General features: G+C 40.8%; 1 protein-coding gene across 5 annotated transcripts; it reads right to left on the bottom strand.

Moving 5' to 3' along the window:
• Positions 1-3,330: 3,330 nt before the first annotated feature.
• AKTIP (AKT interacting protein) lies at positions 3,331-20,442 on the bottom strand. 5 transcript variants are annotated; one of them, XM_064160379.1, is made up of 11 exons: positions 20,376-20,442; positions 20,130-20,163; positions 12,613-12,727; positions 11,071-11,276; positions 9,644-9,708; positions 9,454-9,554; positions 8,201-8,289; positions 8,029-8,127; positions 7,706-7,813; positions 6,955-7,015; positions 3,331-4,253 (listed from the first exon to the last, which is right to left on the bottom strand). In XM_064160379.1, the coding sequence occupies exons 2-11, from the start codon at positions 20,132-20,134 to the stop codon at positions 4,143-4,145; spliced, it is 960 nt and encodes a 319-aa protein (XP_064016449.1). In that variant the 5' UTR covers positions 20,135-20,163; positions 20,376-20,442; the 3' UTR covers positions 3,331-4,142. The 5 variants fall into 5 exon arrangements, with proteins under 5 accessions (XP_064016449.1, XP_064016447.1, XP_064016452.1 ...); XM_064160377.1 differs by lacking the exon at positions 20,376-20,442 and having other exon boundaries at positions 3,331-4,250; XM_064160382.1 differs by lacking the exons at positions 20,130-20,163; positions 20,376-20,442 and adding an exon at positions 17,653-17,671.
• Positions 20,443-26,615: the final 6,173 nt, after the last annotated feature.

Genomic DNA, 26,615 nt, shown 5'->3' on the forward strand with positions numbered 1-26,615 from the left:
GAGTCACACTTGACCAAAACCCTCTGTGCTAGAACAATTCGTAGCATAAGACATAGACAGTGCAGTGAACCAGAACAAGTATGTATTGTAGAAAGTCTGTGTCCTATAGTGTAAGTAACAAATCAGAAACACTAAGAAAGATTTCAGTAGCAAAATCAGCTGCACAAGAATCAAGGGAAAGGGTAAGAGAGCAATGAAAGAAACATTTTCCAAAGATGAAGCTAATCGCTCAAGCAGCTGTGGGAGCAGGGGGTTGGCTGACAAGTAGACTGCTTTGTGACATCTGCTGTGGCTGCTGTGAATGTGCCCCTGTGTTGTACCACACATCTATGCCCCTTCCACAGACACAAGTGCTGGGGAAGGTGCAGGCCTGATGTGACCTATTGCCTGAACGCACCCTTCCTAACAACACAAACTGCAAGGCACAGCATTTAATATGAGCTATTAAGAAAGACATCTGAAAGCACTGGAACAATCTAAACCAGCAGTAGTGAACAGCTGAACTCCTGCCCAACTTACGTGGTGAGAAGCCATTCCCCAAGTGTGCCCTAGGTATGCGAAACTGCAAGCATAAAAAAACCAAGTCATGCTCAAGAGCCCCAAGAACATCTTGAGAAAAGAGGGGTCTTGAAATAGTTCCTTTCTTCAACACCAGTCTACACACACAAGCAGCTTTGCTTCTGCCAAGGATGTAAGAAGTACTGGAGACAGGGAACAACTGAAGTCCTGCCCAGCAGCTCTGGTAGAAGAGGGAGACTGAGCAAGACACCAGCTTGCCAACTACCACCTCCCCCTCTCCTTCCCCTCCCTCCCTAAGGGCCACACCAGCATCAAGATCACTCACTTTTTTCCACGAGGGCTGGACACGGTCTTCTACCTCTTTGTCAAAGATTCCACAGAGAAGTAACTGCATCCATGCTGGGAGACAAAGCCCAGAGCTGCGGGCAAAGCTGCATAGGGCCTACACCGTTGCACATGGTCCAAGAGGCACTGCAGGCACTGCCAGAACACACCTATAGCATGCCACCTCTGGCAACACCCCACACCTGAGTGTGGAGACTCACAGCCTCCCTCCCACAGGACTGCCGTCTCACAAACAAGAGGTGGGCAAGATGGTTTCCATGGTTGCAGTGAAGGACAAGAATCAATTTTTCAGTCTTTCAAAGCAAAGAAATTAAACTTGAAAACATTCTTTTACACTGGCAGCAGTTTCCTAAAGCTGACTGCATGAGAGCTCTCTAGCTCAGATGTGCTACGTGCCCAGTTATTTGTTCCTCTGCTTGCACAGAAGGAAAACCACATCAGTTCTGAATTTTGCAGAGCTTAGTTTAGACAACATGTTTTTTCCAAAACATACTTAAGAGTAAGAGCAAAGTTCTTGCCCGTCCTAAGCCTTCTCCCACTCTCTCCTCCCAAGGGAGTAGGAATGGGAGAAGGGAGAAACCGCCACAGAATCTCAAATCCATTTTTCGCATAGGTTTATTCTGAGGCTTAGAGTTGAAGGTTTTGCTCCAACAAGCCACCACTAGCATCAAGAAAACAATGTTTAGTTTGCTGTTCTCTCGCTAGTGCTGGCTTCCCATGTTGCTGTGGGAACAGATGCAGTGCTTCTGACAGGAGCCAGCAATTCAAGACTCAAAGACCAAAACATTATACAGCAGTCTGTAGGTGTTACTCTGGTGACTAATACAAAGCACAAAATTATCTGAGGATGACCTGGCAATAGAGATGCAAGTGAAATACACAGAATTGCTCTAAGAATGGCTTTGCAATTTCTTGGAAAGAAAAAAAAAACCCCAAACTTAACATCAACCTTCAGTGAGCCACTACAGACTGCACATTTGCTCTAGATTTCTCCATCCATTTTTAAACAGTACTCAACATACCATCTTCTCAACCTCATAGCAAAGTTGGTTGATCTCTAACTAAGCCAGAGGAGACAGATCTATTTTGAAGAGAGCAGAAACAGGTTACTCTGAATTAACTGTCCCACAAAATCATACCAAGCCACAGACATCTCACCCAGTGATTGAATGTGCCTTTGGAAGATCTGCACCCAACTGCTACCTTCAAAGCTGTTTACAGTAAAAAAACAACAAAACAACACAGTGTTTTTAAGGCTATTAGATGTGCTTGTATCTGCTGCGCTAATTCACAGGCCCAGAGCCTTGAGTTTACAACGACCATTATCTCACTCGCTCAGTTATCAAGAGCTCTTCAAGCACTGAAGGCAAAAACTCAGTTGCCAATACTGTGTTCAGAAGGACCCACTTGGTAATTTACAACTACAATTCCTCTTACTTGAGCCTCATGTTTTTTTTATAAGACACTCTAAATGGTCCTTCTCTTATTACACTGAGTATAAATGCACATACTGAGGTACAGAGTACATAGAACAGACTTTTTTAGCATTTAGACAAGAATCTAGGTCTTGTAACAGACACTTTCATGTGTGGAGCTTAAAGAGGATAGAGTAGAGCCAAAAACTGCACCTTTGAATAATTTAATTCTCTGCTTTAAAGGGGATCCTTGCTCTTCACCTATCCTCTGCATTCTTGTTTAAAGAGGAATTCCAGCAGCACTAGACACTCCAGGCAGCTCCAGGCAACTGCTGTATCTCAAAGGCAGAAGGTAGAAAAGGTTTAAAGCAACACCATGCAGTAAGATTCCAACATTACCTACAACAGAGTAAGTACTTAATTCAAACATTAAGTGCTGCATAAAAACTATTCAAGTCATCCTTAACACTACATTAAATCAATCATTTGGTATATGATGGCATATGCACAGTCCTTGTCTGTTAGCTTAAGGGTTAAAAAGCTGCTCTAGGAGGGAACAGGGAAAGATGGATTTAGCTTATCAGATAAACACAATGTAAAAGAACACTCCAGAAACCCCAAACAACACTACATCATCCTTACATATATATTACATCATTATTACTTGTTACTTGGCAGTAGGTTTGGCATTAATATCCCCAGTACAGGAATGAGAAACCAAAGAAAAAGCAGCCCAGCTGCAAAGGGTGAAGATTATAAGTTTCCATAGGAAAATCCTGTTAAGCAGGAATAAGGCATTATGCTTGGCTCAGACATTAGGACAACTCCTATGAAAAGTAAAATCCTGTCCTGAGCTCACACATTTAGAAAGGTTTCCTGCACGTGGAACAGACTGGTGTTTAATCCAGTCTCTCGAGTGCAGTACCTCCTGTCTCCCCATTAATGTCCTGAACACACATGCAGGCAAGAACACGTGTAGCCAGGTGCTTTCACCCTGGCTCCAGCCTTCACTAAGTGTCTACAACAGACAGACAGACAGAGGAACAGAAGCTAGATCATGGTTTCTTTTTATTTTAACATGTCACTATTGACACACATTAGCCAAGATATACTAAGCAATCCCCTAGACACCTAGGGAATCTAAAATCCTCTAAGATTTTATTAGCTCAAAAGACCATCATTAACAGCCTTAATTTTAGTGTTTATGTAATAGAAGTCTACCACGTCTGACATTCTGCCTTCACTCTGTCAGACTAATGTGTGCTTCAGTGACAATACCCATTTACAGATCAATAATACATCATACGTCATCCCCAGATTTATCTCTGCAAAGTGCTAAATGGAGTCAATGAACCGTCTATTTACAATTTCAAATCCTAATATATTTACAATAGAAACCAAAAGTATTTAAAACCATTAAATATAGTGTTTAACTCTGCTATATTAGTTTATATGAACACAGCTTACCTCTGGCATCGTATTTCCAATGCTAATATTTCTGCCAGTAATTTAAGATCTGTTTAAAAAACTGCTATTCCTGGAGGGGGAAAAATAAAAACTTAAAAACCAACCCACAACCTCCAGGCGTTTCAGAGCCCTGAGGAGTTACCCACCCTACAGTCTTCAGGTAGAAGTACTGCAGTGCTCAAGAGAGACTTCCAACTCCAGGCAAGCCTTTAAAACCTAATGCATATGTAAATCATTACGAGTCAGTAATCCATTGAACAGGTTTACTGGAGTCACTGCTACCATTCAGATTTTACTAATCCATAGTCAAGAAGGAAGCTGCTGCTTTGCTGTTTCTCCCTCCATTACATTCCCTCCACCCATAGAAAGTGTTTCGTGTGCCACTGTCCAAGAGAGCTAGGTAGGCATCGTCTTCTCTTCTTTGCTGAAAGGCTGAACAGAGCCAGGCTTTACCCATGACAGGCCAGAGACTTGCGTGCTTTTGCAGTGCTGATCTTCTGGCTTCTTCTAGGTAGAAAAAAGTACAAGTCAGAACTATGATACCTCAAACCCCTTAAGTGCCTCCCCATCCATTTTACTTCTGGCAAATACAAGCACAAAAGCAATATCTCCTCCCTCAGAGAAGAACAGTAAAAAGGCTACTGGTTTGAGTTCTGGGAGTGTGTGCGGCATCTGCAGAACTGCCCTCACCTTACAGCAAGGTTTTAATGACTTGGTTCACATACTGCTGCCCTGCTCCCTACCAACCATCAAGATTAAAAGATACTCTTTGAGTAGTATCTTCTGCTTGAAGGCCATGGCCCAGCACCACTGCTACTGGCCACATTTCTTCATTCTCCTGGAGGACGTGTCAATCCAAATCAGAACATTTCTGTCATTAACCTGACATAAGAACTGCTGCTTACCTCCTTATGATGCTGGGCCTCCTGTGGAGGAGTATTCCAACTTCTAATGGCTTCTGAATTAACATGGCAAAGTAGCAGCTGATACCTTTGCTATGATGCTATGGAGTCTCTCAGAGCCATCCAATGATGGTCCTTTCAAAAGCACTTGTCACGACTAAATGCTTGACCAGTAACTATTTCTACCAAACGTGATGTAACAAACACCTGCAACTGTCTACTGCAATTCAGAAGGGAAAAAGGCAGGCATCAAACTGAGGGAGAAAGACGCAGTTTCAAGCACCTGTAGATTTGTAGTTTAATAAGTAAACTAGATCCTTACTCCAGCAGGACAGAGAAACAGATGGGTTAGCAGGTTTTTTGCATACCAGGAAGTAGTCCTGCCTCCACACTGATACAGGCTCATCTGTATGCCAACTACAAACCTGGAATCACACATCAAGTTCTAGAATGCAATATTTAAGTGAGCACACTTTGTCATGCCTGGCTAAGTAAATTGCATCAGCAAGAAAACTGAACCTGCACTCCTTCCCTCCTTACACTGTATATAGAAGGTGACATTGTGTGACAGAATTGCCATAACCCAGACAGCATCAAACAGGAGGATCTCTTCAGGCTGAGCCGGGCAAAGTGATATCTCCCTATCACATGCTGCATTCAGGATATCACCTAGTCAAAGTCACGTGCCCGGCAGGGAATTGGGACATCATAGCTTGTCCCAGGCTACAGTGCTGGGATGGCCTAGTTGCTTTCCAAGGCAGAGGAATAATATGGGTAAATCAATAAGAATCATGGGGTGCAGAAGAAAATAAAGACAAGATACAGGACTAGGAAGCTTCCTTCTACAGAAAAGCAAGAGAACATTCTCAGCTACAGTGACATTTTGGAATAAATCTCCTACAGACACGGAAGTTGGGCCATCCCTGCTATCAACAAACTACTCCAGCAACTGAAGTACCACACACACAGACCCAGTTACTGAAAATGTTTGCTTTCATAATAACATTCACCTCCAAAGAAAAAGTATGAAGGAAAAATCACTGTTTGCTATTGGTGCTGAAGCAACATCATATCCCTTCCAAGTACCTCAACTCGTTCTTTTTCTTTGGAAGGTTTGACAAAAACGATGAGAAAATAAGGAGATGCAGAAGGAAGGAGGGAAGGAAAAAAAGAGTAAAAAATACTCAAGTTTTTTAAGAAGATAAGGATTCAGAACCTGACCAAAGTATTTTTTCTGTGTATTCCCAAGCTGCAGATAGGCCACCTCATCTCAAGCCCTGATGTGACTCTGGCAGTTAAGAACATTGCTACACTGAGTTCACAGGCAGCACACTGTACTAAGATCAATATAAAAAAACCACTCATTCATGTCAGAAGACATGCAAGAACACGAAGCGAAAGCTGGCAGCAAGCAAGACTGAAGTCTGGGCTGCCAAAAAGTAATTTTTTAACTACAAGAAAAGCAGGAAACCACACCATAGCTCTAATGCAGTGACCCAGCAATCACCAATTACAGAGTGCATTTCCTTGCCAGTCCTGAAAAAATACCAGCCACCAGTTCAGAAGCCCTAAGTACTGCAAGTGAACTGTGAAGCCACTCAGTGCAGATTTAGAATTGCTAGGTGCCAGCTCATCAAGCGCAAAAATATAATTAAAAATGAAATAAACCCACCCAGTCAAACAAGAAAACACCATCTACCCAACTCCCCAAACCAATGGTGTTTCTCCAGTGGAAACTGTATGACCCAGCACTTTCTTGCTAAGTCAGTAGGAGTACCTTGTGATAGAACTCTCAGCACCCTGCAATTAGTCGATGTTGTCTAATTAGGAATCAGTAGCACTACAGATGAGAACAAGGTACTCTGCTTGCGTTGCTTCAGAAAGTTCAGAACGAGAAGAAAGCCCTGAAGCTTTGATTCAGTAATGAGCGATCTCTCAGCAGAAGAGAACAAAAGTTAAGGACACTCAGAAGTGGTAATAACCATTGCAAGTGCAAACCAAGCTAACAGGCAGTTGGAAAAAAGCTCTTTCCCTCCCTAAACAAACAAATAAATCATCCGCCAAGTGTGCCAGCAACTGTACTGAAAAACCTTTCTAGGTGGCTAAACAATCATTTGCTTAACATACCAAAGTTTAGAACAGTGACACAACCACTTAATAGGAGACATAGTCAGTTTAAGCACACCTGCAGGTCCAAACGAGGGCTGGAGAAAGGTCTGTCTAGTACACATGCATCACAGAGAACCTTTCATCCCTTATCAGACAATAAGCCCTGACTGCAGTGAGTATCTGGACTTTGTGCATACCTTTTGAGTCAACATCTTCTCTCTAGCTTCATCATGTATAGCTGGATTCCATGGAGAAAAACTACGGAGAAAATATGGTTTTCAAAAATGCCAAGTAAGAGAGAACTGTAGCACAGACAGCAGAAAGCAGCAATTTTTCCTCAGTTTAGTTCGCTGAATTTCAAGTAAACAAGTCTACGTTTTCAGTGTTAAAGTACATGGTTAAGAATTAAATCCACATTCTTTTCAACAAGGAATCCTCAGGTTTACATTTTTGTTTACAATGAGAACTGGCAATTCAGCAAGTGATACACAAAACACTACTCATATTCATCACAGAGCTGACTGCTCCATTCATGCAGGTAAGCTTAAAATACTTTAAAATAATGACCAAAGCTATAGTTATGCAACTGAGTTCAAAACTGTCCAAAACCAGAATTTCCTCTATGGCTATCTCTCCTTGAGGAAGATGGGATGACATGGAGTTTGCTTGTTTGTTTGGGGAATAGGGGATAACGAGATTTTGGTTGTGCAGTGAAAAAACTTACAAGGAAACAAGTATCTGATTATATTTAAGATTCACTCAGTAGTAAAAAAAAGTAACAAGGGTAGGAATATTCAAAGTGTAGTTGCATGTTGCTATAATTTTAAGAGGAAAACACCACAACTATCAGTCAGCTAGACAAAGAAAGAGTTCAAATCTATACCCAAATCTATAACAAAACTTGTTCGTGAAACATCAAAACATGGTGCATTTGCTCATGGTACTTACATTATTGCATAGGGATCCTCTATTTTGGGCTGATCAAATAAATGACTGCTGCATAGTTTCACACTGTCCACAACTTTATTCTTGAACAGCTGAATATCTTTTTCATACCTGCAATGGAGATATAAGTAAAATGAAGTGATTCCAAGGAGGCACATGTTTGTTCTAGAAGCACAGACCTAGTAAAGCCTCTGCTTCAATTTCTGGTGCAACCAATTCTGGAAGCAGAGACCACAAACTAATAAATAACTTTACAAACCTAGTTTCTGCAAGTCTATGCAACTATCTCTTAAGAGACCATGTGTGTACACATTGAAGATACTTACAGCACTGCAGCCTCAGGGTTCAGAGGACTAGTTGTATCAATCTTGTAGAAGACTCTGCGAGCATACATTAGCACTTGCCATATGTGATTATGATTTCGCCTAAGAAGAACAAAACACAATGAAAAAAGGAACAAACCTCTTTCCATTTATACACCAATATGCTACCACTAACCTCCATTTTGCAAATGCTCTTTTCACATCCAGTTCACCAGATAAAGGATCTACTAATGGGTGGAAGACAGGTGCATCAAAAACCAAGCGCTGCATTAGAAGAAAAGGAAGTCATTAGGACAGCTTCAACCCTAATGCTAAAACAGCTGGCTGAAGGTTAGGCAGATGTTGCTTACAAATAGTAATTGTTACTGTTTTGAAAAAAGCAACCAGCTGTGAAACTGTAGCCCAACACACCCATGTTACATGCAGAATCTTGTCCTCTCTCACATGCTTATCACCAAAACCAGGAAACTAATCCAGCTAGCTGCACAGGCACTAGTGCCAGCACAGGTAATAATATCACCAATCAGATTAAAGGAGTTTTTCTGGTTTAGCTATTTGTGACCAAAAGCTTTTCACATACTTGAGCTACAATAAATGCTGGCATTTCTGTACACGTTAATTCTGCAGCGACACCAGAGCGTCTTCAGTTCTGTACAGCTGGTTTCCCCGACTGAAAAAACTTTAGACTTTAATCTAACCTTTGAAACTGTTTCCTACTAGTTCTGTTAAGGATGATAGCTTCACACAAAACTTGACACCACGCAGGCAGCTTCCCGACACAGGAACTTGTTCTCAGCTACAGCAGCTACATACACCTGTCCTGCTCTTAAAGGGATCTGGCCAAGGATGCCTGCTGCTCTGCAGAGTCACACTGCTACATGATTTTTATTCTTTAATTGATGTAATAACTTGAATACTTTTCCCTAAGAGGAGAAAGCAGAAATGGAAGGTAACACCATACTATCTCCTTCTCCCTTTGTTTCACCAACATTCTCAAGTCCTTTTATTTCTTTGTTTTAATGTCATTTTGGAAAGAGACAAGGAAGAAATCCTGAAGGACTACAGCAAGTACAGTACACATGTATAGATTTTTAAGTTCCATTATATTGCTACTCAGAAATTGCGTATTTATGTGTTTCAACATTAACTTGCCAAGAAATAGCAGATCAAGAGTTGAGGTAAAGAAATGGTTGACTAATTAATATTAACCTCAGAAAGTTCATGCCACACCAGTCTCAGTAATTACAGTAATACCATTCCTCCACAGATATTAGGAACTATGAACAAGAGATCACAAATGAACCAAGTTAACTGAACTAGCTCAAGGAAATGAGAAGCTACCTGGTATAATAGCTTTAACAAGAAGTCACACTTCAAATACCATAACACAAGAAAAATGCAATGTGCATACAAGCTACAAGCACTTACCGGGCAGTCTCCATCTGGGTAATTATCAGGAATATAGACAGTAAATTTAAACACACCATCCTGGTAGAGCCCATGTCTTATGAATATTACACCAAACCACACTGCAAATGAGAAAGTTTGCTTGAGTGAAAGAATTTAAAAGTGGAAAAATACATATGTTAGAAATACTCCAAGTTAAGTTTAAACTTACTTAATGCTGATCGGTAAGATGGCTGCACATAGACACCTGGCAACTTCTGCTTTACAACCATGGTGCTGCAATCAGAATCGGTATTGAGAATAGCTCCACAACTACAACAGACCTACAGCAAGATGACAATGCTAAACCCAGAACATAACATACAATCAACAGCTTAAAGAGGAGACTTCTCTCACAAGCTTATGCTGCCCAAGGGCAGACAGCTTGCAGGAGGATGTGGCAGAAAACCAGTGAAATGCTGTTTCTACAACCCATAAAAAGTCAGTAAGTTTAACCAACTGTACTTGCATGGTGTGTGGATTCTGCTGAACACTATAAATGATAACCTAATTATTAACTTCATAGGTTTTCTAGCTACTCGACAGAGCTCCACTAAATTGAAGTGCACATCCTTGCACAAATAATTATCTTAAAGCAAAATACTAAAAATTCTTTACTTTCTGTTTCCATTAAACTAATTATTATTTCCTTATGAATTCATCTGTTACATTAGAAGAGCTGACATTATGATGGCAATACATTTTTGCATGATGCAGAAGAAAAACATCTTTTTTGAACTAAGAAGTCAGGGTCAGTTCCATGGGGAAAAAAATGTTTTGATAATTCTCAGTTTCAGTTTAATGGTTAAATACAAAAACTGAGACGGAGTGTTGCATAAGGATTCTAGGGTTTTCATTCCAAAAGGCACTACATACTTGAGAATCCAGTATGTCTATTACAGAGGAAGCCCCTTCAACTTTGTAGCACAAAACATTTTATGTAACTTTATGTAAGTAGAAAATTGTGCAGATAAGTAAGAGACTCGCATGCTTCTACAGCAGTCACTGGAGTCTATCACATGCAACTGGTCCAAAGAAAGCTATTTAAATGGCACTAACTCTTCCCTTTGTAGTTTTGTGTTAAACGCCACTGAAAGACAAGAAAGAATACAGCCTTCCCAACATCCATTTAATAAGTCAAATCAGGCAGCATTTCTGTGGTCCACATAACTCAAGGAAGCCTCTACGCCTCCCTGAAGAAGTCAGCTCCACCAGACAGTACCATCAGCTCATTAGACATCTGCTTTCTTTTATTTTGTTTTATTTAAGTACTTGTTTCAAAATTCTGGTATTTTTTACCAAAAATGTATTAAGATAACTAGTCAGGATGCTTAAATCCAAAACGTGTTTCATTCAAAACTGACAAATAACAGTACATCCAAGCAGAACTTTCAAATCTCATCTCTTTTTTTTCCTCTCCCCTTCTACCTCAAGAAATGGAGACTGCTGCTCCAAAATTTTGTGGAGCTTAGGTTTTACTGTCTTCTTCAAGGACTACAGCAGAGATGGCAGGCAATAACTAGATCCCTGCATGTTGTTTTCCCATGGAAGTTTTTAAGCCTAGTAACCTTAAAAAGACCCCAAAGAGTGAAAACTTACAATTCTGCAAGGAGGGAATACTCCAAATAAAAAGGCCCATAAGAAGCATGTGTTCCATTGGTTGACTGGGATGTCGTGGCAGGTGAAGCAGGTTTGGTTATCGGCACAGCGTTCTTTGGAATAGAAGGCAACTGTTTCTTTGTAGAGGCTCGCAGAGGACTGCTTCGCAGCTCTCCACTCAGAGTCTTCTCTTCAGCATCAGGTCTCTGTTAGATTAATAGAGAACTGTGAGTTGACAGGCTGGATTTCATAAACATTTAGCAAATGAATACATTTCATCACAGGCTTAAACTCAACATTGATAATTTCAAGTTTGGACAATCAAACATGATCTTTTGTTTCAGTGTTCTATTGTTTTGGAGTAGGAAGGTTGAGGCATTGTGTCTTTGGGATTTGGTTTTAAACAGACTTTTATTCAATGATACCTAGCCTACAAATACAAAACTAAGCAATGCTGGATAGGAAATCTGCAGATTAGGACAAATGCTTAAGGAGGCTTACATTTATTTAGAAACTGGAACCAGATAGTATATAACATCAGCTTAGAAGTCAATCTATTTCTAGCATGCACTGCATCAAGATAAATTATTTCTCCTGACAAGCATCCTCACAGTGTAGACTTTGAAGAGGCTTTATAGTGGTGTAGTAAAGCTGAGATAGAATAAGAACCTTTTACAGAAATACATCACGTATTTCACTTCCTGCCTGTGCTTCAGACAAGATCTCACTCAGAACTATCACACTGTAATGTAAAAGATTCACCGTTTGACAGTAATATAAAAGTTAAATAGTTTTGCTGTAGCAACCTTTTTATGCCCATATCATCTTCTACTAAAAATGAAAAAAAAAAACACTACCAAAAAATAAATTAAAAAAAAAAAACAACAAACAAACCAAACCAAACCAAACAAACCAGCAAATCACTTTTTCTACTTCCCTGGTCATTGCTAGAGACCATTCACTACATACAGACCTTGAAATCCTTCCATAGACTGCCAGGCAATCCTGCAGGCCACAGACTTGTGATTAGGCTAGTTGTGGTGACTAAGACATGATCTAAGAGGTGTTTTTATGCACTGGAGACTTGGACATCTAAGTCACAAGGCTCGTCAACAAAGTTATATAAGCGCCAAATACCTGAGAAGTGAATAACCCTAAAACTGTCATGCTTTTATCATTGCTATCATTGGAAGTAGCAATAGCATTATGGAGACAGTTTTGTCTACACTCACTGCACATGTAGCACCTGGCTAACACAGTAAACAAATGTCCTAAGAAACAAATGCTTCAACCATTTGAACAAATTGGTTTCATCTTTCCTACTTAAAGACACTTCAGATATGAGAAAGTGGCAAATTCTGTATTAGACTCCATCCACAGGCACGTTTCAGTTAACGCAGCTCAAAGCTTACACTTCTATTAAAGATAATCACAATCCTCAAGATAAAACATTGACTCGAATTGCACTTGTAGATTGCCTGATAGTCTTCTCTGGAACTGTCACCACATGCTAACATCTTGAAGCATCCACTCATTACAAACCTTGCGCACAGAACTTGTAGACATGCTCCAGAAAGGGTTCATAACGTGTATTCCAAACAAGGGACTGAAACTTCCCAGTGGTTTTGGTGTGTCTTCAGGCCGCTCTGCTTTATACCTTGAAAAGGCACAGAGTTAATATGCATTGTAGACATAACTGTAACTCAACACATAAACAAGATTCAGATCCAACTCTGCAGCCAGATTTGTATTTCTGTAACTTTGGAATCAAAAGTCTTGCAGACAGAAAGACTGACAACAGTTAAAACTGTCAAAGCTCCATGAGATATTAGCCTGCAGTACAACAATACAGTTATCTATGAAATAATTTCTGCCTGTGAATCTCTGACTTCTTTCTGCTAGAAAGACACTATAGACTCTGACTTCCATGTTTTGTTTTACCAACTGGAAAAAAAATATTGGCCAGTATAGTCAAGAAAGCTCCTCCACACATGCAAATGTTAAAAAGTTATCAGCCCACCGTTTCAGTCCTGCAACAGTTCGCTCCTGCAGCACAGTTAAGTGCAGTCACTCACACACAATGCTGACTTTGCATGTTTCTGAAATGCTCCATTCTGAAAACACCTCTGTCATTCCTGGTTAAAGAGATGATCCTCCCATTGCATTTGCATCACATATGCGTCACTTTGTTTTCATCCCCACTGGAGCACCACCAGATACAGACAATGCCACAGAACATACAAGTTTTCTTTCTGTAACTTATTTAATGGCTTCACTGTAAGCCCTATTTAGATCAACAAGGACTTCAACAGTACTTGGAGTTTCAGCATATCATCTAGCATACATGTCCTTGGGTTTTGTCCCTTTTACAAGTCTTGCTATTGTTTGTGCAAGAACTCTCATGTACAGCACCTCTTGTCTGGCACAGATTATTTCCTCCATTTTTTTTTCTTCTCCCCTCCAGTTCTCTTAGTTTCCCTTCCTCTTGCTCCTCCCATTTCTGGTAACATGAACAAATGTTTTGAGGCAATTCACTTTACTCAGTTCCTTTAACAGAAATATGTACAGCATTGACCAGTTTGTAGTATGAGAGAGAGAATGGCACAGAGCTCTAGTGTGGTCAACACTAAGTTCTTCTACAGTATGCCAGGCACCACTTGTTCAACCTTTTTTTAAAATATGTATTTTTTAAATTTGTAATATAGAGATCATGGTAACATTACCAAAGAAAACCAAAAAACTTCCTAAAACTGAAATAAATGCCAATCTTGGTGAAAGGCAAAAAAGAGCCAGATAATTTATCCAGTGTCAGTCTAGCAATTGTACATTTTCAAACAAGATATTGATCTCAAATCATAGGCACCCTTCTAGGCAAGGCAAACAGTGAAAAAAATGCAAGCACCATGCAGAAAAATGCTGACAATTCATTTCCCCACACCAAAACCTATCTCAAGCATTCCAACACATACTCCCCTAGATATTTTTCCTCTTCAGCAATCAGAGCCTCACATCATCCTGAGTCACTGAAAACAGAAAGTCAAAGCACAGCTACTGCACTGGGGCATGCCCTGGGATAGCAGGGAGAGGATGTTTTCACTTTCCTCATCCCCTGTCTGGAATGCAGAGGTATGCCAGAGGGCTATGCTCTGGGCCCTGTCTCTTCCATGAAACCCAGCTAGACAGCAAAACACTAAGCTAAGAAGCTACAAGACATTTCCTTGGGTAACTTCAGTGTAACCAGACAGTGGAAGACCTGACGCACAAAGCGACCTGAGCACTCGATAAGACAGAAAATGCTGGAAGCTGAGGTACAGGTTGGAAGACAATTAGCTGGACTCTGGAACAATTACTGGGTTCGAGTGATTTTTTTTTCCCTTTGTTTGTTCTGGGCTGATTTTTTTTTAAAGACTACATAGTACAAACATATTATTCCAGAACCAGAGGTATAAGATACAGGAGCTGGGCATAACAAAGAATCACGTATGCACACAGAATCCAGCCTAACATATTATCAGTGAAAAAGAAAACTAATGGAGAAGCTTAATAACTGGTGCTAGATGGAGTTCCATCACAGAGTCCACCTTTCAGAAAGCAGCTATGCATCTTGGGACACCTCCCACTCTGTTGAAAATGTTTTCATTACAGGAACATTTATTTACAGGATATTAAGTGCACTTTATATATCTCAAAAAAAAAAAACCAACTCACACCCAAAACATTATTTTAGCTCTGTAGTACAGAATAACTTCCAGAGATTATCCAATTGCTTGCCAATAAGTCACACATGGTCATGTCCTAAGATTACAGGCTCATTCACCTGATAAAATACTATTTATGGTGGAAAAGTAATAACCTGAATGCTAGCTTGCCAGAAGAGAATAATTTAAAATGTCTTTTAAGGTGTTCCACAGTTTATTTGTAACCGTATTCCTGCTACATGGAACCAGAGAACAACATTAGTACAAAAAACTTAGCTGCAACTTCTTGTGTTCTCCATTGCCCTCACCTCACAAGTTTCTATGCCACATTAGTCAGAAGAATATTTTTTTTATTAAGTTTTAAAACTCTCCAACAATATTTAAATTTGCCTGTTCATCATGCTTCTCACTATGGCGAAGATCAGCAATAGATAATGGAGAACCAAGTCTCATATCATGAAGTGGAATTTCTAGGCAGTTTAGTCTTGCAATCTTGCACAGAGCTATGGTGTCTATTACAGGTACCTATCACCAGGGTATCTTACAGAGCTATAAACATCAGCTTTGCTGAAGAACCCAATACTCTCTCCTCACTTCACATGAAGTGAATAAACTCACTCAAAATCATTACCCTGTCTCCTTCCACACCATCATCATTCACAGTATCTTATCAAGAAAAACCTTAACTGTGCTGCTCAGTAGTACATTCTACTAATTACTACTACTTCAAGAACAGAAGATAACAACCCTCCTCCCACAGGCTATTCAGAAACATCTTTTACTCCAGTGTTTTTCTTCTAGTTCAACAGCAATTAAAAACAGTAAGACACAACACAAACTTGGGATTTCAAACACTTCTTGAAAATGACTTCTAACCTCTACACAGTGCTGATTACTAAGGTCCTATCTCATTCAGACCAAGAAAGCCACCTGCTGCTAAGCATGACCTTATCTTGCACTGAGGTACTCAGTGCATCAGAGCAGCCAGGGCAAATATAAACTTTTGCAGTACTTCATCATCAATCTGAAATACTTCAAAAAACAAAGCTATCAACAATGACAACCAAAATTTTAAGTACTTGGCTTTTGCACCTTCTGCTTCTCTACACTGTTTTCTCACTAAAGATTACTCCTATTATCTAAATCTACTGTCATGTGTCATATCTGTCCCCTGTCATCAGCAGAGTCATTAAATACAACGCTAAGCCAATCTGGCAAGAACTTTACTTGTCGGAAACAGAGCAGCTATCTAAATGTCTTCTTGAAACAAACAATTCCTCAAGAGGAAGGGCAAAAAAATATAGGCAACATAGAATACACAGGGTTTTGTTTATGTTTTAATGTATTTTATTACATTAAAAGAGAAAGGAATCCTCCCTACAGCCGAGAATAGACACATTTGATTAGGCAGAGCACTACAGAACTGCACGTTAGTCACAACATGTTTGTCCAACTGTAACTGACAGCTCACACCAGAACTTGCATCTCCTCTGCACACCTACTCCTGATCCTCTTAGGATCCAAAGACTTCATCAGCCCACACCTTAACCCGGACAACAAGGGAGTGGGTAAAACAATGCTGGCAATGAACAGACACTGACCAGTCAAGCCTGTTTACCAACTCTTCCTCCACAAGAGGATTGCATCTTCCATACCAACACCTGCTGTTAGGACATCAATCCTCTAACAAAACTCTCAATAAAATCATAATCCACATCAACAAAACCAAATCTTACACAAGAGTCAACAGTTTAAAAGACACAAGGGGACGACCTTCCGAGTTTTGCAAGAGAGCTGGGTTTGCAGTGGGTACTGCCACCTGAAGAACTGATGGACTACAGCAACAACAAAAAAAACCCAACAGTCAAACCAAACCAAAAATTCCAAACAAAAATAGTCTTCTAAGTCCTCAGCCCACCGAGGAGCGAAATCTTCCCTGTCAATTCTCGACAGTATTTCACGCCGAGGCCCCAGTCCAGCTTGGTACCGCTGAGAGACGCGGTTCGGAAGGGCGCGGAGGAAGGCCAGCCGCCCCAGCTCCACTGGCAGCCAAAACTGCGATCGGCCGCCCGAGCCGCGCTACTCTACCCCGCCAAGAGATCCCTGCACTAAAGAGGCCGCTCCGTGCCTCACACGACTGCCCCGTCCGCCAGACGCCCCGCGCAGTGGGGCCACCTTTTCAGGCGACCGAAGAAGGGGCGCCGCCCTCGCCAGCCCAGCCCCTACCGGCGACAGGTGATAGTCTCGTGGGGTGCAGGCAGGCGACTCACCGCTAGCCCTCCCGCGCGGCGGGGACCGTCTCGCCGCCGCCACCGCCGGTGCCAGGCCCGGGAAGGCAGAGCTGGGCTGGGCGCTGTGAAGCCACCGCGCTCCGGCGCGCGCGCGCTCGCTCGCTCGCCCGCGCTGAGGCTCCCGCCGCTCCGCTGCACGCGCGGCCCAGGCCCGCAGCCGCCGCAGCTGCTCCCCCCCTACCCCTGCCGCTGCCCCATTTAAAGCCCGCCCCTCACCATCGCACATCCGGACTCGGCCTTCCACTTGGCCAATTGCCGCCCGGTTCTTCCGGGAGAGCTCCGCGGAGCGGGGCGGTAGAGACAAAAGCAACCAATCACAACCACCGCCCGCTCCCTGATGCGGTTAGACCGACCCCTCTGCTGTCACGGCAAGAGCAGGCGGCCGCTAGGGTCCCGCCCTGGGGACGAGGACTGGCCCGAGCACCTGTCCGTCTGGGAGAGACCGGACCAGCGGAAGAGGGGCGGCGCACCTGTCACTCCCAGCAGGAAGACAGCGCTAGGGCTGGAGCTGAGAGGAGCGAACACCTCATTGGCCGGCGGGAGGAGCGGGGAGCCGTGCCATTGGCCGGCGCCGCCAGAGGGGCGACCATTACCTGTCGGCGTGCGGCGGGGCCGTGGGCCGGCCCGGTGCAGCTTGGCCGTGGCAACGGATGGGCAGGAGGCGGCGGCGGCGACCCGGAGTGGTGCTGTTGCGGAACCACTAGCGAGCCTCTGAGGCGGGCCGGGGGCGCGGCCGTCACCAACACAGTGCTGGCCCTGTCCATGTCCGTCACTGCCCGGTGTCCTAGCAGCTGCCGGCTGGGTCCGCTGGGCCGCGGCTGTGCGGCGCAGTCGGAGCAGTTAAGAGTGCCGGACTGCCGTCAGCTGATCTGAAAGAGACCAGCGAAAAGGCAGGAAGGCGAAAAACCTGAACGGGTGCGACCCGTCACAGCTGGCAGGAGGTGCGCCCCGGGGAACGGTGCGGCCGAGGTGCCGCTCTGTGCTCGCTGAGCACAGCGTGTGTCGCACGGGAACAACCCGGCACAGGGCGAGAGGAAGGCATACAAAGCTCGCCGCCTGTCAGGCTTTCTGAGCCCAATCCTCTCCGTACGAAAGCGGTCCACGGACCATAAGCAGGGCATAAAGAGAACAGGGTCGTGAGAAGCTGCCAGGTGTGTGCTCTCTCTACAGTTGGCTCAGGCTCTCGTAATTCCGTCCTCTTAACTAGTGATGGCTTAAGCAGTCGTGAACTTAAGCCACCTTTTTCTCATAGCAGGCTTTTAAAAATGGACATTTTTAAAAACACAGTTTAGCTGGCTTTTTCCTCATTTAAGCCAATAATATATACCATCTTCCATACTGCAGCTAAGCAGGTATACATACACAGAGTGGTAATCTTATACTTAACATACACAGACATGTGGATACATACGAAATTTAGCTCTAAAAAGAGAAAGAGCAAAAGAACAACAGAACTCTGGAGCTAATTTCTACTTGTACTGAGACTTCTCCTGAGCCCAGTAAAACAATTGCCAAAACACTACACCAAAACTGAAGTAATTTGCCATGGTTTGGAAAATGACAACAAAATCTATGCTTTCACCCAGTATAAAAATTACAAAGAAATTGGAAAAAAATCAATACAGGATGAATTTATTTTTTATTCCTAAGCTATGAGCAGAAATACCATGCTAAGGTTCTTGCTTTGCTGTTATTGCAACCTTCTCCTATCTTCCTGTCCTCAAAATGCCACTTCAGAATCTTCAGTCAGTTAATAATGTTATCCTGGCCAAATCACGATCTCAGTATCTAAACCCCTGTTTCAGTTTCTTATTCTTCAGTGTTCCAAATGCAGGCTCTTTGCCCACACCTCTTAAGTGCTCTCTCTTTCCAACTTCCATTCAGGCTCATATGCTAATGCCTCCCACTAATTGCTATATGAAGTAGCAATCACATATTATGTTCTTTTCTTTCCTTATCTCCTACCTCATGTATTTTTTTTTCCTCGCTCTGTCTTCCCCTAGCATCTCTCCTTTGAAGGTGGTTTCCAGAAATCTTGTCTCACATGATTGCCTTCATCACTATGCTTGTCAGACCTAACCATTCCTCAGTCTTAGCTTGCTTCACGTCCTGATCTTGTTAATGCCCAAAAGATGGTCATTAACTGCTCATTTACATGTTATGCAAATGTCATAGATCTCATACTGCAAAATTCTGTGGCTTTAACACTGTGTTGTTCAGAGTGTTGCAAAAGTGTATCACAATCATAATGAGAATGAATTTTTGATACCAAAGACAGAGAGAAATACTCTATCAAGCCATTGAATGCAATGCCAATAACCCTCCAAACCCCAAAGGTTTCCTGTTTAGCCAACTACAGAAATAAAACTTTGACAAGAAAGCAGCTTTTGTCTGATGCATTTTCTTAAATGCTTTTTTTTTCTATGAAAAACTGATAAGGGAAACATTTTTTTTTTCTATCACTTTTTACTAGAAGCACCTGTAATTAATGTACAGATCCACAACACCATCATTTGTGTGAATCCAGAAACAGTCATCAATTACAGTAGTGCTTCTGTGCTCAAATGATGCTAAACTATTTTCCTGAAATACTAATGGGTTCTGGTTTAAATCCTGGTGTTTTGCCCTGTGTATAATCAAGCAAGGAAATCTGAAACATTAGCTTAAAAAAAGACAGTAAATCTTAACAGTGTATGCATAAACTTTAGCAGTACTAATTGTACAACTGCAGCATAGCAAAAATTACTGCTTCATATGCTTCTGAGCCTCAAAGCCCATCCAAATAGATGGCCTCAGGTGAGCTTAACACATCGGGAAAGTTAAATAAATACATAGTTTACCCACTGGTCAATCAGTAACACCAGAATAGCTAAACAGAATGACTTCGAAGAGGAATGCAGAAACTTGACCTGCAAGCTGAAATGAAATGCAGAAGCCTGCAAAAATCATCTGGCAAACGACATTCCCTTCTTAGTCACAACAGATCTCTATTAATTCTACTTAAAATCTTCGTATTTTAACTGATATATGAGAATAATATGGCTTAGAATGCTTTTTGTATCTTGCTTACCTCATGAGAGGTTTCTTGCCCCATGGCTTGGTACCTGTAGAAAACATGACAAGATTAATACATATCTATATAATCTTTAGATACCTTTTTTGCTCCCTTTATATACTTGCTGTTTGTCCCAGAAGAATAAACACAGTAAGGAAATCCATTTAAAACATAGGAAAAACGCATTGGCAAAGATAGTTCACAATGAAGCATGTTCATACCCCATTCCCACATAAAACCCCTGAGGTTAAGAGCACCTACCTTTGTCTCTGTGGAAGAAGGTAAAAACCTGACAGCCGCACTGCTTTTAATTGCCATCAGTTGTTCCGCATGCAAACTCTGGATTGTTTTGACTGACTTCACGTGTGCAACAACTTTGGCTTAGGGCGGGGGCAGTGTTGAGAAGTGACCTGAGCGAAAGAGACGTGGGTGGGTGTGTTTTTGAGTGGGCTGCGGGAAGGCGGGCACCGCTAGGTGGTGGTCTGCAGCTGTGCTATGGGTGATGCACCGCGGTGAGTGATACACCTCGACTGAAACACGACGTGTGCTGGGCGACACGCGAGAACGTCAGACCTGATGCTCCCCCTGCAAACAAATGTGCCTGCTGCTCATCTCCCACTCAAGTAGCCACTAATTCCATTGGGAGACTAATCAAACGATTTTGATTTTTGGTTTTTATGCTAGAAGAACATGCTACCAACTGAGAGCAGCCTAGATAAAAATAAACCCAGCCAAATAGTCAGTTAAGTGAGTGGTTTTGCTTGGTTTCTACCTTTGTGAAAATGCAACAGAATTTGTCCATAAGGAGGCATAAATCATGTCATGTCTCTCTCATCACTCTGCAGGACACTAGTACAAACTTTAACTGAGTAAACTGGAACTGGTATTTCTGGTAAGGCTTGAGCTATTGAATGGCTCTGGTCTTTCTTGCTAGGCAATACCAGCTATATGTCAGAAAGGTATTTGACTTGGGAAAGCCTCTTCAAAACTTATTACCCCAAATGCTAAGCCCCATACAGGCCTACAGGTCCATACAGTACTGTTAGTGAAAGATCTTGCACTTTTTCCCCCCACACCAATGTTTTTATTACAATGAAAATGATAAAATAGATGTAGCTATAGATGCATCAACATAATGCTTTTGACTGTGTATCTGGTTTCCCTGAGGAAGAAAGAAGATGAAACAGCACTAACTACATCATCAAAAATTGTTATTTAGCTCTCCTAGGGTAGAATCACAGGATTTACCATTGCTCTCTGCTCAGTTAGCAGCAAACTCACTATTTTAATAGAGGGGCAAAAATACTGAATTTATTTATTCCCCACATCAAGCCTCCTATATACCTAGACTCACTTCACATACATATTTGCTTGGCTGTCAATGTATTTAACACTGTGAGAGACTGGTTGTGTTAATAGCTTCTGGATAGCAGAAGCCATCAGTAGCTAATTAAAGATCATGTCATAACCTTCAGACTGCTTTTTTTTTTCAAAATAGCTCACATGGTAGAAAAAAATACATTAAACATTTAAATGTGAATCTATTTCAGACCCCTTAATTTATAAGCTAGAAGCCTTAGTTATTTTGAGTACAACTGTGCAGAATTCAGAATGATGAAACTTATAAAACAGAATTACTGTATTTTAGTTTTTGTATTTGCTTACCTAGTAGGTCTTATTTGAGTGGTAAAAATTACATTTCTAAGATACATTTTGAGTCTGCCCAGTACAATTTTGGAAGTCATTCCCCATTTTCAGGAGAGGAAGGACTATTTTATCAACAAAATTAGATAAAGCTTAAAAAAATAAATAAAAGTGGGATACTTGAGTCTGACTAGAGGCTTATCATGTCAGACTAAATCCCATTAAAAAAGCCTTAGAACCCAACTGCAGTTTTTCTTTGTATAGGAATACTTACTTGTAGGACAAAATACCCCATTAAAATGAGTCACTGAAAGGTACTTAATTTGTCACAGGTTCTGAAAATATGTTCTGTGCATATCAAAATCACATGAACTCTCTGCCTTGTAAATACTAATATGTAAAATTAATGTTAAAAGTACAAATCCACACAATATATTCATACATAGACACTTTCAGGATAAGAGCATATACTTCTTATCTACATATGTCCACCAATGAATTAAAATTCCTCATTTTATACTTGTTTACAAACATGCTATGCCTTTTTTTTTTGAAAGGTGTTAATTAGACTTTCAGCTGTAATTACTATTTCCTTATGAGTAAGGTTCTTTTTTTATGCCTTATTTTCATGGAATACTTCTAATTATAATGTAAACATACTTTCAAACAAATAAGTGTGTAGTCTCAAACTTTCAAGAATGATAAAGATTACAGAGTAATCAGATTAAAGAATCTGTTTGGAAAATCAGTTTTGCAGAGAATAGTCATTAAAGTGCATTAAAGTATATCTGTATGAGACAACTCTGGCAAATCAGAGAACACAGTTCATGTAAACAACCTTTGATCAGCAGTTTCCACAATATCATTATCAACTCCAGTTTTTACTGCACTGGTATGATATGATGAGTGAAAGTCAGACCAAAACCAATTCATAACTGTGATTTTCCATCTGAAAATTAATTTGTTGACTGAAAAATACCTACATAATTTCAGCAATAATAAGACATAATAAAACAGGACTATTTTTTTCCTCCACTCACACCTTGAGCCATATTTCTACACAAAAGTCACTTTCCTTCTTTCATCTTCTTATTACTTTCCTGGTGAAGTGACATACTAAGCAGCTATGTAAGTGGTTGGTAATTTGAAAAAGGTGCATATTTTAAAAACTTACTGTATGACTGATCAAAGAACTGAATATGAAAAGATTGGAGAGAGGCTGAATATGCACAGGAAGCTGAATGTGGATTCAGTGGAAACAACTATGAAAAGCCACCAAACACTGTGTCTGCCTAGCTCAACGAATATGGTTCCAAATAAGATAATTTAGGTCTCTTTAGCCCAGAACACATCAGTAAGGAATAGCAAGATTTGATACATGGAGACATGATGCAGAATGTCCTTTCTGTGCCAGAAAGAGCATCACATCAGGTGTGTTAAACCTTACAGCTCAAATTTGAGACTTCAGAAGTTTAAACCCTCCATCTCTCTTCAGCTAAAAAACCTAAACACATCTCCACCATATGGAACAGGATTGGGCTCCTTGCTTCTGTGCTAGTTTGAAGCAAGCTAGAATGTTTTGGTAAAAGAACTAGATAACAGGCAGTGAAATGAAAACAATTGATGTCAACTTCTCTCACAGTCTCGCTGAGAACTCTGGGAAGAAGAAAGACTTTTTCTCCATTTTGTTTCTCACTCTTGCTTTTGCCTTAGACCTGGTCACATCTCATTAACCCTGCTCCCACTAACCCTGCTCCCTAACCTCTTGGCTGCACCTCTTTTCTTCCTGAGAACTGGGGTAAGGTTGAGAGGGCCGGGGGGAGGTGTTGGGGTGGTTTGAAAGCCCCTCCTGGGGACTCAGGTTTCTGGGAGGGGAGTTGTGCTTTTGTATTGTTTATCCTTTGTATATTTCTGCATATAATTGTATATAACTGTATATATTGTAAATAGCTGCTTGTAAATTCTGCTAGCTGTAAATAAATTGCTTCATCTATATTCCCAGGGTCCGTCTGAGTTAGCTGGGGCAAATACAAAGTGTGGGAGGGGCGGGGTAACCCCCAAACCATCACAGCTTCAAAACCAGAAAGGATAAGCAGGATATGAACACATCATCTGCTAAACCCCCATGCTGAAAGAAAAACGTTTACTAAATGGCATGCCACTTAGCAGCACCTTCTATCACATGCTTGCAACTGATGACACACACACACACACACACACACACAGTATCACCAAGGTTGGAAGAGACCTCACAGATCATCAAGTCCAACCCAAACAAAACATCCTGTCATCTAATCCCTCGGTGGTCCAATCTCAACGACTATCTGCCCTGCCATGCAGTGTAACATGTGAAGTTGGTGACCTCAGTATGATACCAAATGAATAGTTAGTGAGATTGTTTCTCTTCCCTCCATCCCTCTGTGCAGAAACTCCAGCCAAGGCTACTAGGCAGAGTTTGTAACTCAGGACAAAGAAGAGACATTTGCAAACAAATGAGAAATGATTGAATAAACCTCAAAACCACCCATCTCACCCCCTTTTTTTTTTTTTTTTGAGATTCTATTTAATATATATATTTTTGTCTTAAACTAAACTAAAATATTGTAGACAGTTTGCAAAGAAAACAGTTACCGTGTTTAGTGCTTTTTAAAGTTAGACTGAACCCAAAGAGATACAAAAGACTAAGAGCACAGCATCTTTCCCACAGCCTGTGCATCCTGGCATCTGGGGTAGCAGGAGGTTTAGTGCATCACTCTTCCACTGGAAACAGGCATGTAGAAGCTACTTATGTCTCAGAGTTCTCACGTTTTTTAGCCCACACAAGCAGAACTGATGGGTGTGGATACATAATTACATTTTGGTTTCACTGCGAACAGATCCCTTGCAATGGGCAAGACAGAAAAAAAGAAGACTCAGATGACTGATTATCTTGGAAATGGAGTTGCATGCAGGATCTGGCTAACTTCAGTTATGGCTGAAATGCCTCAGAAAAAGGAATCTAGATGAATGGAACATCAGTATCTGCTCAGTAAGAAGCAATTTAAAGTCAAATAAGGTTATTGTTAGCTTCTACTGCGTATTTACCAAGATATAGAAACTTCAGACTGCCTTCCAGTTCTGACTATTTACAACCTCTTGAATAGTCCCCAGTTAATGTTTTAGGGACATTACAGACCAATTACTGACAGTTAATGTTTTAGGGACATTACAGACCAATTACTGACAAGACTCCTGTTAACTTCAACAATATTTCAGGTGAGATATTTTATCTGTAGGAACTTAATGCTGGCAGAAATTCTTCAACAGAACATCTCTGCCTCTTTCAGTTGTTTGATTTTTTTAGTTGAATTTTGGTAACTTTTCTATGCCACCTGCAATCTCTTCTTTGTAGGTTATTGTAAATTTGTACCTCCCATTTAGTTCTTTCTGTTTTCTCAAAGGACTGTAATTCCCCTATCACTCAGTCCTAACTTCTGTCCATTTGGTAGCTGCCAAACCATGGGAAGATGTTGGGAAGTTTACTTTTTCTTCTTTTTTTTAAAGGGACACAAGTAGCATCTCTGCAGTTTCAAAGCATGCCTTGGCTGTTTGTGGTTTCCCTTCATTACATAGCATTTAATTCTAAAAAGCAAGAGTGTGAACTGAGATTAGATTTAAACTGAGTATTTCCAAACATCATGAGAATTCCTCTATCAAATAACACTTTTGTCTTAATTATCCTTAATAATTTCCACTTTGCAAATATAAAATCCCTTAATACCTTTGGAAAATGAAGCTTATGCGAAAGAGACTATACAAAGATAATCATGTCTCAGTTTGCAGATTTTTAAACACCTTCTTTCAGATAGTAAATCTAATGTTAATTAATAGTAGGGCACAATATTAGATTTCTTTTATGAAAATCCTGGCCAGAATGTTCCCTGATGCAGTATTTTCTGTGTTATTTTATGTCTCAGTTCCAATTTATAGCAGAGTACATTGCTGAAAAATGTCAATATATTCAATAGCCAAGCAAAGAGCCTACTGTCACAACTTAATTAATTTTGTAATTTCAGTATAGACTCTGTAAAAATAAATTATTTTTTCTCTTCAGTACCTCTGAAAATCCTGCCCACCAATGTTTTGAGTGTAGGCTTTGAGTATTTTGGCTGGAGGGAAATTCTATGTCTTCTGCTATTTATGATAACCTCAGTCTGTGTGTATGTGTATTCCCAAGTATACAAATGCATAGAGTGCTAATCCAAACACACCAGTACCTTATTTAAGCAATTATGGCAGACAGCAAGACAAGCTCTATATTTTAGGCAAAAAAAACCTCTTAATATTTACATTTTCTGTAATACACAAATGTTCTATCAACTTCTAGAAAAAATAAAATTTAAAAAAATTCTATCTGAAGCTAAGATCTCTTTAAAAAAATAGAGACCACAATTTGTCTTTAGGGCTGTTGCTGCTTCCCACTGCAAATTGCATAAGCATACTCTTGAAAAGGAAAATGCAAATGGATTGCATACAAAAAGGAGAAAGTGAGCCAACATTAAAACAATAGTGTCACAACAGCTGTACTTCCATGTGAGAAGACCATTAAAGATACAATAGCTGGCATTTCTTCCAGTAAAGATTTTGTTTCAAAACAATCTTTAGAGCTTGGTATTGAGATTTACCTTGGCTGGCTTCTCTAGATATCTAGTTTAAAACTTACCTACCCTTTAACTATCAGAAAATACTTTCAGTTTGCTCCTATTGACTAAACTAATATGGAATGTGTCAGGCCTAAAATTATCTGTACTTTACAAAACAAAACTCCCTTAGAAACATACAAAACCCCATAACAACACTGACAAAAAAAACCCCAAA

This window comes from Pogoniulus pusillus, chromosome 20 (genome assembly GCF_015220805.1).
Source record: "Pogoniulus pusillus isolate bPogPus1 chromosome 20, bPogPus1.pri, whole genome shotgun sequence".
NCBI classification, from domain to species: domain Eukaryota; kingdom Metazoa; phylum Chordata; class Aves; order Piciformes; family Lybiidae; genus Pogoniulus; species Pogoniulus pusillus.

Bases quoted from the DNA above. Each gene is read 5' to 3' on its own strand.
- AKTIP (XM_064160379.1), bottom strand. The intron at 9,555-9,643 runs GTAAGTTTAAAC...TCTCATTTGCAG, and splicing joins ATCTTACCGATCAGCATTAA to TGTGGTTTGGTGTAATATTC. The intron at 8,128-8,200 runs GTTAGTGGTAGC...TGTTCTTCTTAG, and splicing joins AGAGCATTTGCAAAATGGAG to GCGAAATCATAATCACATAT.